Source organism: Cyphomyrmex costatus, unplaced genomic scaffold (genome assembly GCF_001594065.2).
Source record: "Cyphomyrmex costatus isolate MS0001 unplaced genomic scaffold, Ccosl1.0 scaffold538, whole genome shotgun sequence".
Lineage (NCBI taxonomy): Eukaryota > Metazoa > Arthropoda > Insecta > Hymenoptera > Formicidae > Cyphomyrmex > Cyphomyrmex costatus.
Genome location: NW_017279598.1, coordinates 627,378 through 640,512, shown reverse-complemented (window position 1 = coordinate 640,512; position 13,135 = coordinate 627,378). Strand labels below are relative to the sequence as shown.

At 31.6% G+C, this 13,135-nt stretch overlaps 2 protein-coding genes across 2 annotated transcripts; one reads left to right on the top strand and one right to left on the bottom strand.

Annotated features, from left to right (window-relative positions):
• Positions 1 to 595: 595 nt before the first annotated feature.
• LOC108778984 (uncharacterized) lies at positions 596 to 979 on the bottom strand. The gene has a single exon (XM_018546314.1). The coding sequence runs from the start codon at positions 977 to 979 to the stop codon at positions 596 to 598; it is 384 nt and encodes a 127-aa protein (XP_018401816.1).
• Positions 980 to 3,761: 2,782 nt separating this feature from the next.
• Positions 3,762 to 12,926, top strand: LOC108778987 (fatty acid synthase-like). Its single transcript, XM_018546319.1, is given in 13 exon segments — positions 3,762 to 3,921; positions 4,125 to 4,393; positions 5,342 to 5,573; positions 6,653 to 7,079; positions 7,081 to 7,159; positions 7,284 to 7,780; positions 8,324 to 8,628; positions 8,714 to 9,130; positions 9,438 to 10,462; positions 10,591 to 10,835; positions 10,912 to 11,605; positions 11,717 to 12,554; positions 12,687 to 12,926. Coding segments are annotated over 13 exon segments (5,376 nt in total). The 3' UTR covers positions 12,875 to 12,926.
• Positions 12,927 to 13,135: the final 209 nt, after the last annotated feature.

The window sequence follows — 13,135 nt, the reverse complement described above, 5'->3', positions numbered from 1 at the left end:
AACTCATTTCATTTCTTTTGACAATTGTAATAAAAAACCTTACATTCGTAAAAAGGTATATAATTGGCTTCTGAACGAAAGTAATAGTGAGGTCATAAAAAAAGATGTCTTTAATTTTTTGTAGATGTTTTACACAATGATAATAAGTTAATTAATTTACGAGATTTCAGAACAAATATTAGGTAACTCCGTTATATATATGTCATACCTAACAAAAACTTAATTTATTAAGCATTATATGCTATATTTAAGGTAAATAAACTATATATCAGTAAAAACTGTGTACTGTCTAATACTACTATAAGTAGTAGTAGTAATAAATGAATGCAGGTGGGCTTAACTAGCCTTCTAACGCGACCTAGATACATGAGGTTCCATTGTCGCTCCCTGCTTGTTCCGTAGGTCATTCAGTTGAGCCCAGCCTCGTGTCACTTACTTATTAAAGACTTATTAAACTGCTAACCTTCGCATTTTCTAGATCCTTGGGTGTCATAAATATATGTTCCCAGGATTTGTATCTTTTACAAGCGAGTGCAGGGCATCGGCACAGTAAGTGCAGGTTGTCCTCGCCTTCTTCTCTGCATAGCCAGCATTCTTACTGCTCCGCTAGTCCTAGGTTGAATAGATGTGCTCTGAGGGGCAAGTGTCCTGTCAGGAGGCCTATACCGCTCCTCAGTTTTGCTTTTCCCATTGCCAGCAATTCTCTAGTTCTTGCTGGTTTTGGAAGTTTCATGAGTTGTTTGGCTCGTTTACAGCTCTCTGTCCTCTTCCAGGAGTTCGAGTGCTCCCGTTCAAGCCACTCTTTGATCGTTTTTGTTCCTGCTGAAAATGGGACCCCGACGATCCGTTCAGCCGGGACCTTTTCGGTGCCCAGCTTTGCCAGCTCGTCCGCTCTCTCATTTCCAGGTATACCCTGATGTCCAGGGACCCATACTAGGGTTACCTGGTTTGTTACCCCTAGCGTTGTGAGTGCTTGCATACAGTTCCATACCACAGATGATTCTGTGGAGGTTCTTGCAAGTGCTTCGATAGCTGCTCTGCTATCAGTGTAAATATGTATTTGTTTCCTGCAATACTACTATAAATTACTACTAAAAAAATATTAGAAATCCGAAATAATTATTTTTCATATTAAAGAAAAAACTTTTAAACCCATGCATTGTATTTCTGCTATATCCTATAAGGATGGGATGTGCGGCTACTTATAGAGGGGAGGGGAAAATATTCAGCTTATAAAAAATTTACAAATAATGCTTATAAATAAGACGTAAAATAGTATAATAATTTATAAAATGTGTTTACAAATTATAATTAATGTGAATAAGAACAATAAATATGTATATAAAGTAATAGATAATAATTACAATTTTCCTACATATAGGTATTACAAGTGTTATGACTTAAGGTACGTATTTTAATGCGTTTATTGCATTTAGTGCATTGAATTCAATCTATGTGCTTTGTATGTTTTGGAAATAAATATCTCCTGATAAATATACAGTATGTCCTAAACAGGTGAGATATAATAAACTAAACAAAGTGTACAAGAGTAAAATACTTGTATTTTGCAATGCAACATGTTTTATTATTCCTCTACACTTATATATCACGGAATATATAACCACTAAGTCTTTTACACGCTCAACAGTAATTATTTTATGTATGTATATAATTTATGATGGCGCTACTCTTATTACAATAACAAATCGAATTAATTTTGCAATAATTTCATTAACACTAAACGTACCGAGATTTAATATATACCTATTTGTACTGTAACCGGTGAAATGACTTGTCGTGATAAATAACGCTAGGTTACACGTGTTTATCAGATTTAACAAATAAAAATATAAATAAATGATGTAAAATTAATTGTATATATTTAATAGAAAAAATCATGAAGTCATATATGAAAAACGATCACATATTATGCGAATTTTCTAATCAAAAATTACAATCGGTCATTTTTGACCGGGTCGTGGTACGTTTAGTGTTAATAGTAACAGTAAAAAAGTGAAATCATATAACACAATATTAATATAACATAAAGACGTGTAACAGCTAGAGTAGTGTTGTGGGAAAATTATTCTCATTTCTATTTTTTCTAATTTCTGTGGTATAAATTCCTGTATGGCACATATATTGGAATTATCCTAAATAAAAGAACTTTAGTAACATAAAGATTGTGTGAAGTTGGTCTCTCCCATTATTAAAAATTTAAAAATAATCTTTATCATTTGTTTGGTGGTCGTTTGGTAGTTCATTCTTGACATTTGATAGTTAAAGTTATAATGAGAAATATAAAAAAAGACATACGTCTGTGAAGTTAGCCCCCTTTATAAAATACGGCTTTTGTAGACTCAATATACATATAATAACTGTAAGCATTTATTTGGTGGTTACTTACTAACGTTTAGTAATCCATTCCCATGATTGGTAGTCGAAATTATAACTGAAAATATCAAAAAGCGCACATGAACTTAATAAAATTAAGTTTGAGTAAATTTACCTAAACAAAAATTTACAAAGAAGAGAAAATTGTGATCGTTCTTTGTCAGTTTCATTTATGTTTAAAATATAAGTAAAAATAACTACTTTTTATGCACGAAGACGGTCGAGCTCGTGTTGCTATCTGCTTTTGCATTCGCCCTTGTTCATTTCCGGATCAACAAACATGATAAAAGACGTTAAAATATAAAAATTTATTCTTTATTGTGAAAAGAGCATGGGTCATACGAATGCAGAGTTTGTTATATAATGTGTTTCAGACACAAAAATGCAGAGAGAAATGCAAAATGTCCAATCGGATTAACGCGTTCCGTCACTAAATTTCTAGACGTTTGTTAGATACACAACGAGATCATTACTTGATAACGCGCTCAACTCTTTGCTAGCGACTCGATCCGACTTGTTCGAAATCAACGAGGCATACTGAATAAATACGTACGTAAATAGAATAAATAAGTTATTAAACTATTATTAGAATTTAGTGTAACATGAAAATATACATTGAAACAATCTGCCATCGATTCGTTATAATATTAATGAAAAATTTTATTCATTTTATAATAATATATTATTGAATCATGTACTAAGTTTTATTATTATTAATACATGTAATAGCTAATTTAAGTAATGATTTTATTACTTTATGATCATAATTCTTTATATTATGAAATAAAATGATTAATTACCGCATTGTATTAATGAATATTTTCATACATTTAAAAAGCTTTATCGATATAATGAATTTTTAAATAGATAGATTAATTAAAATATACCTACTGATTAAAAAACTACTGTGTAATTGCAATTATTAAATTGGAACTGGCGGATTCAATATAGCAATAACATAAGTTTCAAAAATTAAAAAGTGAAGATTTTCACTACAAGGATTTGAGAGTTATTAAATAAACCCAGTTAAAATCAATTATCAGGGTTGGCAAGTAACGCGTTATTTGTAACGTCGTTACTGTTACAAGTTACTTTTTTTGGTAACTTAACTCTGCTAACATAAGCCTATCAATGACCTACGACTTCCAAAACAAAGCAAAAAGAGACATTTCGACATTAAAATATTCCTACAGTTGAGTAACTTAATAAGTCAATATCTCTTGAACAAAGCGTTTGCGAGAATTCTTCCAGAGGAAATTTTTCTTTGTTTTGAGGTCCTAAATACGTATTTCAAATTTGGCCATTTAACCCGGGAACACCCTGTATATGTATAGCATTTCTCTAGATTGTCCGAGTATATAAAAATTATGGATAGTAAAGAAATATTGAACGATATTGTTTCCAATGAGGAAATCGTTATTTCTGGTATCGCTGGCAGATTTCCTAATTCGGACAACATGAATCAATTACGAGAAAATTTATTCAATAAAATTGATCTTGTAATAGATCATAACCGATGGGAAAAAGGTAATTAAATCATACTTATGGTTATACATTATACATTCAGGCTTGATTACTAATTGTAAAAATATGCCGCATTTATCGTTTGTACTAAATATAAATATTATATGTTTTTTTTTTTGGTCAACTATGCAAATCTCAATTTTTCAATCATTTTATATAAAAATGTAAATAAAAGGAATATAAAATCCTTATGTAAATATATCTATCTTTAGAGCATATGAAATTTTCCGAGAAATTGTCATTCCGTATGGGTACTGTCAATAACATACAAAAATTTGATGCGGATTTTTTTGGATTGTCTTTTGAGCAAGCACACGCACTCATACCTGAAACAAGAATGTTACTGGAACATTCTTATGAAGCAGTTATCGATGCAGGAATTAATCCAAAGCAATTACGAGGAAAAAATACTGCTGTAATCGTAGGGATGTCTACTATTGATACACAAAAGAAACTCTTATGTGAAAATGATCAAGTAAAGGAAATTATTAATATATACATATAAATAATTTTTGAGAAAATCGAATAAAATAGATTTTTTGTTATCGTATTTTTTGAACTATTCGAAATTTCTGTTACATAAGTATACATTATTTTAAGTATATGTGAGAACTTATACATTATAGGTGACCCAATTTTTAAAATGAAAAAACAAGACATTAGCAAAGCGGGTTAGAAAATAGTAAATATATGTTTAAAGATTAATCGATATATGTTATGAGGGACAGTAAGGATTAAACAATTTTCTAAGAGGATTTTTTACATTGTTGTATCAAATATTTTCATTTATTGCGATATAACAAATAATATTGATATAAATTATTATTATTATATACTATAATAGATAAGTAAACAAACAATAAAAGATACATATTCTGTTTAAGTAATGTTATAATAATACGTGCTAAATATATGTATATGCATTCCGTTAGGAAATTGTCGGAACAACGGGACGCAATTCAAAAAAACAGAACGTCTGATCATTCTATTTTAAAGGGTGCGATCCACTTTACGCTGCAAATGCTTTGAAGCATTCTTCGATTGGTCAATTCGTAAGATTTTTTCTTCTGATTGATTAACGAAGCATTTGTAGCGTAAGTGAACTGTATCTATAGAAGTATTATTATATATATTGTTCCGAGAAGAAACAAATATTTTTTCAAATTTATCGTACAATTGAAATTAAAAAACTAAAAATAATCTTGAAATCTTTAAAAGCTGTGCCAGTTAGAAAAAATAACTTTACCATATAATGTTACATACATCAAGCAAATTATAAAAAAAGTTTCGTATTTTGCTAAACTTTAAAAATAATAATCTTTAATACTGTTAGTGATTTATTCCGTACAAGTACAGTAGACAAAGATTACTAAATTTATTATTCTTATGTGGAAATTGTAACCGTTAATATTCTGCAATTTAGTTAGGTGGTTTGAATATTGTCGGATGTAGCAAATCTACAGTAGCAAATATGATTTCATATTGCTTGGATTTAAAAGGACCATCTCAAGCCGTCGATACAGCATGCAGTTCTGGTCTTTACGCCATAGCCCTTGGTTATCACTATATTATCTCGGGAAAATGCGAAGATGCAATTATTGGAACTGCAAATCTATGTTTTAATCCATTTATAAGTCTACAATTAACTTATCTTGGTATCTCTTTTTTTATATTACAATTTATTAATCTCAATATTTTTGTTAAAAATTTATTAATCTATTGAGATATATATATATATACTAATGGTAATTATTTAGAATAGAGAAGTCAGCTTCGATGACGTTAACATTGATATATGTTGTCAAGGTCATAATTCTGAGTAACCTCCTACAAGTTTTAATCGTCGCTCGTTATTCATTAAAAGTTATTAATAAAAAAAGTTTTAAAATTAATGTATTTTATATCTACTATATGTACAAATACCATTCTACACCATTCCTCCCCTTGCTTAGAAACGTTCAATTTTCCACGTGGAGCGAGTCTTACCTAACCTTCCCCTTACCAAGAAGCGCATGACTTTCTATGCGAATGGAGTTGGAGTTCCATCCCACCTCCTCCTTATCAAGGGACATACGACTTTCTACTTGAAGCGAGTCTCGCCTCACTTCTCCTTTCTTGTCAAGGGACGTACTACTTTCCTCGTGAAGTGAGTCTTATTTCACCTCCTTTTTGCCAAGGGGCGCATGATTTTCTATATTCCGTCCCATATCTATCTTATGTTAAAGTCGAACGACCCTTGGAAAAGGGGAGGTGGGGTGAGACTTCCTTCACGTGGAAAGTCATGCGCCCTTTGGCATGGGTTTAGGTGGGATGAGATTTGCTTTATGTAAAAGTGGGGTGAAACTCGACGCTTTGCATAGAATCATTACAAAATCATAAATTCTCTATTTTAAAAACAAATTATCTGCTTTAAAAACGAAGGTTATATAAGAAATAATATTTTCAAAGAAAATTTTCGTTATTAAAGCAGAAAATTTATTTTAAATTTACTGTAAATATTAAATAAATGTCATTTCAGGACAATTTATTAATATATATTGTTAATTTCATTTATTAATAACTATATTTAATGAGTAACGGAGCGATGGCTAAAACCTCTCTCTGTTGGAAGTTACTCAAGATCATGATCTTAGCAACATCAGTCAAGGTCATTGGAACTGAATTTCCTATTCTAAATAATTCTTACTCAATAATCGTATAATATACTTTGCGTACTGTATTTTGTATCGTGTAGGTGTTTTATCACCTGAGGGTTGTTGTAGACCTTTCGATTCCGCTGGAAACGGTTATTCACGTAGCGAAACCATAGCAGTAATATACCTTCAAAAGGCGAAAAATGCAAAGAGGATTTATGCCATATGTCCGCATATAAAATTAAATAACGATGGTTACAAAAACGAAGACATAACATGTCCGTCGATGCATACGTTAATTACTTTACTCACAGAATTTTACAATGAATGCGGAATACCAATATCTTGTTTGGATTACCTTGAAGCTCATGGTACCGGTACCAAAGTTGGCGACTTTCAAGAAATAAACGCTATCCATAATGTTTTGTGTAAAAATAGAGAAGTTCCATTAATGATCGGCTCCGTAAAATCTAATCTTGGTCATGCTGAACCTGCGAGTGCTTTTAGTCAAATCGCTAAGGTAAAACATCTATTGCCGCAATAGCGGAAACAGCAGCGTTGTGAGTGGACCCATAGAATCAGTACAAGAATTTATAAAAAAATTACAGGTAAAATTAGATAACTCTCGTATTTCATTAATGGATGAAAACTGTTTTAAATAATATTTTCAAAACATCAAATCTTTTAAACCATAATTTGCGCGCTGCACATATGACAAATTTATATTTTTAGGTCCAAAATATTTACGTGAAAGAGATCTATTGCAACGTACCGTATCACAGTTCTTATCTTGCATCAATGGAAACTGAGCTTTTGTTTAATTTAAATAGAATAATTCCGCGGCCTAAGAAACGAAGTTCAAAGTGGATCAGCACATCCGTACCTCGTAACGAATGGCTCACTTCAGGAAAATTATCATCGGCAGATTATCATACGCGTAGTATATTAAATATCGTTCTCTTTGAACAAACATTACATCTAATTCCGAATAATGGTATTACTATTGAACTTGCACCATGCGGTGTTCTGCAGCACATATTAAAAGAATCTTTGCATCCAGAAGTGACAAACATTGTATTAACTCAACGCACTGAACAAAACAAAGATGTAATTTTTCAAGGAATTGGAAGACTCTACAATTGTGGCTTACAACCGCAGGTTGCAAATTTATATCCACCAGTGGAATATCCAGTTAGCAGAGGCACTGCTATGATTTCTCCATTTATCAGGTACAAGAAATTACTGTAATTGTAATTTAAATATTGTTTATATAAGAATATGAATAACTAATTATACATACATACACTGCAAAAAATAAAATACCAATTTTAACTGTTTAACAAACTTTCTAAGACATGCAAAAATGTAATAATTACCATAAAAATGACATTTGCATATCTCAGAAATCCACTAAACGTCTTTAAGTTAAAATTAACATTTATTTCTTATAGTGTATACATGTATGTATATATATATGTATGTGTGTGAGTGTGTTTACGTATATGTGTATATATTAATTACAATTATATTATAATTATTAGTATAATACACATATATATATATTTTAAATTATATTTATTTTATAATAAATTTATATTTAAAAAAGTATATACGTACATTGTAAATACATAATGAAAAGTTAATGAAATAAGTCCTGTATTTAACCATGAATATTTTATTTACTTTTTAATTTTTTAATGCTTTAGGCTGAAGACAAGAAAATTCTAAAAACATACTTAATTTTTGTATTATAATTTTTATCGTTTCATTAGATGGAATCATTTCGAAGATTGGTTCATACCATGCTACGAAACACAAAAGTCCATAAAATCCAGAGAAAGATACGTTGAAATTTTACTCGAGGATCACGACTACGAATATATGAGTGATTGTATAATTGATGAAAGAAACTTACTACCCACGGCGGGTTATCTTGCACTCGTTTGGGAAACTATTGGTATGATGAAAGGACAAAAGCATACAATAATACCGATAGTTTTTCAAGATGTAAATTTTATTCGCGCTATTCATTTATCAAAACAAAATGCTGTAAAATTGAAAATTGCTATTCAAAAAGGTATTAACAAGATAAGTTAACATAAAGTAATATTATATAATCGTAAAAATGCGTAATAATAAACTAATATATAAAAATATAATAGATGGGAAATTCGAAATAACCGAAGAAGATAGAGTTGTTGTGACAGGTACAGTGTACGAAACATCGAATCCCGAACTAGAAATGACTTCGATAGATCTATTATGGGAGAACAGTGAAAAAGAATTTATGACTGTTCGGGATATCTACACAGAGTTGAAACTGCGCGGTTACCAATATAGCGGCTGGTTTCGTGGATTAAAGAGTGCATCTATATCGGGCAAAAAAGGACATATTATTTGGAGAAAGAACTGGGTAACGTTCATAGATTCAATGTTACAAATGAATATCTTAGAACATGATACTAGAGATTTGTATGTTCCTACGAGTATTCAAAAATTAGTGATCAATCCCATGCTTCATGATCGAAAGCTACAGGACGCAAATCATGATGTAGAAGGTGTAACAACAATGGAAAAACGTAAGTGTACTTCATTCATTTGTTAACAAAGAGACATTTTGTTTGAAACTTGAATATAGTGTAAAAAAATCTCTATATCATATATTACTTTAGATGTTTTCAGAGATGCGCTAAAGGATTTGCGGGTTATCGTCATGTTGTAATCCATTGCTAATGCTAACATTTAGCGCTAGTGCGCTTCTCACTCTGATGAAGTGAATGACAAGGTTCACGAAATATTGGCTATGATACAGCGATAACTCGCAAACCCTCTGAAGAAAATATCCGTGAAAGCCTCAAAAGTATTATTTTAGATGTCTTATTACAGAATTACAGGTACAAGTATACAAAGAGATAGACGTGATTATAGCTGGCGGAGTAGAAATACAAGGTCTTAAATTCACTCAAATTACTCGCCGAAAATTAGCTCAAAATGCTGTTATCGAGGAATATACATTTGTAGCTCATTGCGATCGCGCTAAGGTTTCTTTGAACGAAGCAATTTGGATGTCGGCGCAACTTGCACTGGAAGATCATCAAATTGTCAAAGTAACAGCAGTCGAGTTAGTGGAAGATAACGATGATGTTTCATTAGAATGTCTCTCATCTACGTTATTGGTTAAGACATTCCAGGATACTCCATTGATACAAACGAATATCACTTTACTAACATCGCCGAATCGTTTTAATTCAGCAAACTTATCGCAAAACATTTCAATCGAAAATTTGAAGAAATCATTTAAAAATGAGCTTGATAATGCTCTAATAGTTGCAGGATTCAACCTTTTGACTAAAGAACATACTTCGTTAAAGCGATTGTTATCATTTTTAAGAGAAGGTGGTTACTTGTTAACGCGTGAAAAATGTGAAGTAATTGACTATAAGAAATATTTACAACAATATGAATTAAATGTTATTCTTGAAAAGCGCACTGATAAAGAAATGATTGTACTTCTGAAAAAAAAAGTTTATGTAAAAGAAAGAATTATTGTTTACATAAATAATGATAACTTTGATTGGCTGGAGAATCTAAAGCCGCTTGTGCGCGATGAGAATAAGCTCGATAAGAATAGCAGAATTATTATTGTAGGAGAGAGAGATTTTGAATGCGGTTTATTAGGTTTTATTAACTGTATAAGAAAGGAGCCAGGTGGTGAATTTGTTAGGGGTGTGCTTGTTCAAGATGAGGAAGCCTCTAAATTCTCTCTTAAAGATCCTTTTTATGTACAACAATTAGATAAAGATATGACTATTAATGTATTGCGAGCTAATAAAACTTGGGGATCGTACAGATATTTAAAATTATTAGAACCCGAAGCCAGACTTGTGCCTACCGCTCATGTTTGTCAAATGGTACGTATAAATTTTTTCAAAACATATTGATCGCTATCATTGTAGAATAATACTAGATTTTGTTACATAGTTTCTATTAAAAATTCTATTCTATGTAAGTCATAACAAAAAATTTCATTTTTTTATAGGTTCGAGGTGACTTAAGCACATTCTGTTGGATAGAGAATAATCGATCAGTTGTGTCTCGTCGCGAGGATTTAGTGCACGTTGTCTATTCATCCCTGAACTTTAGAGATGTAATGTTCGCGACTGGTAAATTAACACCTCATGAGGCGATTTTAAAGGGACGGTTATTTCAGTATCTTTCTCTTGGAATGGAATATGCAGGATGGGATGCTAACGGGCAACGTGTAATGGGAATTTGTGATACTGAGTAAATAATATTCCATAAAAAAAGTGCGTTGCGTAATATCATAAAATTGAAACTAAATTAAAATGATTTTTTCCAGTTGTATAGCAAACGTCGTTGTGAAAGATAAAGATCTGTGTTGGAAAGTACCCGAAACATGGACATTCGAAGAGGCGGCGACGATCCCATGCGTTTACAGTACGGCTTACATGGCCTTATATATTTATGGAAAAATGAAAAAAGGTAATAAAATACTTATACATTCTGGAACTGGCGGCGTTGGACAAGCAGCTATTCATCTCGCTCTTCACGAAGGATGCGAGGTGTTCACTACTGTAGGCACGAATGATAAACGGAACTTCATTAAGAAAATGTTTCCCGTCATCTCGGATGGACGTATTGGAAGTTCTCGAGATACTAGTTTTGAACAAATGATAATGCAGCAAACGAAAGGTCGCGGAGTCGACATCGTGTTAAATTCATTGGCGGAAGAAAAGTTAATCGCATCCATTCGGTGTTTGGCGCAAAATGGTCATTTTTTAGAGATTGGCAAATTTGATCTTGTTTCTAATAATCCTTTAAGTATATCCGCGTTTCAGAAAGGTATTAGTTTTCATGGAGTTATACTGGAGAATATATTCACTGATAATTACATGTACAAGTCCCTATTGTCTAAAATGATAGCCGATGGTCTAAAAAATGGGACAATCAAATCACTTCAAGTAAAAGTTTTTCCTAAAACAAATATCGAAGAAGCTTTTAGATACATGGCTGGTGGAAAGCATATAGGGAAGGTATGTTTATACTGACTAATAAAGAAGTTTATTCATATATAAATAGTCTTATACAAACCTATCTCACATATCTCTAATGCGTACATTTTTAAAATATTATTATTTTTATAGATAATAATAAATATCCATGAAAAGAATGAACCCTTAGATAGGCACATTCTCGCATATCGTCGCTATTATTGTCACAGAGATAGAAGTTACGTTATACTAGGAGGTCTAGGTGGATTTGGTTTAGAATTAACCGATTGGCTTATATTTCGTGGTGCCAGAAATATCGTTTTGATATCAAGAAATGGAATAAAAAATGGTTATCAACGCATAAAAATTCGATTATGGAAGTCGTATGGTATAAATGTTCTGATTATCAAGAATATTGATGTTGCTGATTTCAAAGATTGCGAATATCTTTTACGAATTGCGGAAAAAGAAGCACCGGTGGATGCAATATTCAATCTCGGTGCTGTGTTGAAGGACAATATCCTTAAGAATCAAACCGCAGAGACATTTGCAGTGCCTTTCCAATCGAAAGTTCGAGCAACGCAGATGTTGGATAAACTTTCTAGAAAAATTTGCCTAAAATTGCGGCATTTTGTAATGTTTTCTTCCATTTCCTGCGGTAGAGGAATCACTGGACAGACTAATTATGGTATGGCCAATTCCGTTATGGAGAGAATTTGCGAGAAGAGAGTGGAGGAAGAATTACCTGGATTGGCGATTCAGTGGGGAGCTATTGATGACGTGGGTATTCTCGAAAATATGCAGGAGATTAGTAAGAAAATAATTATTGGTGGCACCTCACGACAAAAGATATCCTGCTGTCTCGACAAGCTTGATATGTTTTTACTTCAAAGCCGGCCGATTATGAGCAGCATGGTTGTAGCTGAAAAAAGAGTGGAACGTCACGGATTTGGTAGAAACAGTTTGGTAGCAACAGTTGCTAATATTTTAGGTAATTGTTCTTATGCAAACTTATTTTTTTGTAACTATTTATTGTATTTTTTGTTTACTTAATTATTTATTTGGTTGCAGTTTACGAAAAATACACTATAAGATTATAATAATTTTATATTTTATATTATAGGTATAAGTAAGATAAACACTGTAAGTCCAAATTCATCTTTAGCTGAACTTGGAATGGGTTCCTTGATGATCGTAGAAATGAAGCATACTCTAGAACGAGAATTTGATCTATTTTTGACATTACAAGAGATAAGCAATCTCACTTTCGCGAAACTTACGAAGATGTTTGTTACAAGCATCAGTGAGTGATGAAATCGACAAACATCGGTGAAATGTATCTATATAATGAAATAAAATCGATCAGTAAAGAAGTAAAATATTGTAAAAAATTCGATTTATTTCAATGAAAGATGAAGATTTTGTTTTTCAAACTTGTTTTGTGATTTTTTTATTAAGAGGCAGAATATACGAGGGTAAACCAAATATAAATAAAGATTTCTTTAAAAAATTTTTTCATATGAAATAAAAATACAAAAAATTGTTTTATTTTTTGAAGATCTGGCCGCTAGA

Excerpts from the sequence above, each read along its gene's own strand:
- LOC108778984 (XM_018546314.1), bottom strand. The coding sequence starts at position 979 with ATGCAAGCACTCACAACGCTAGGGGTAACAAACCAGGTAACCCTAGTA.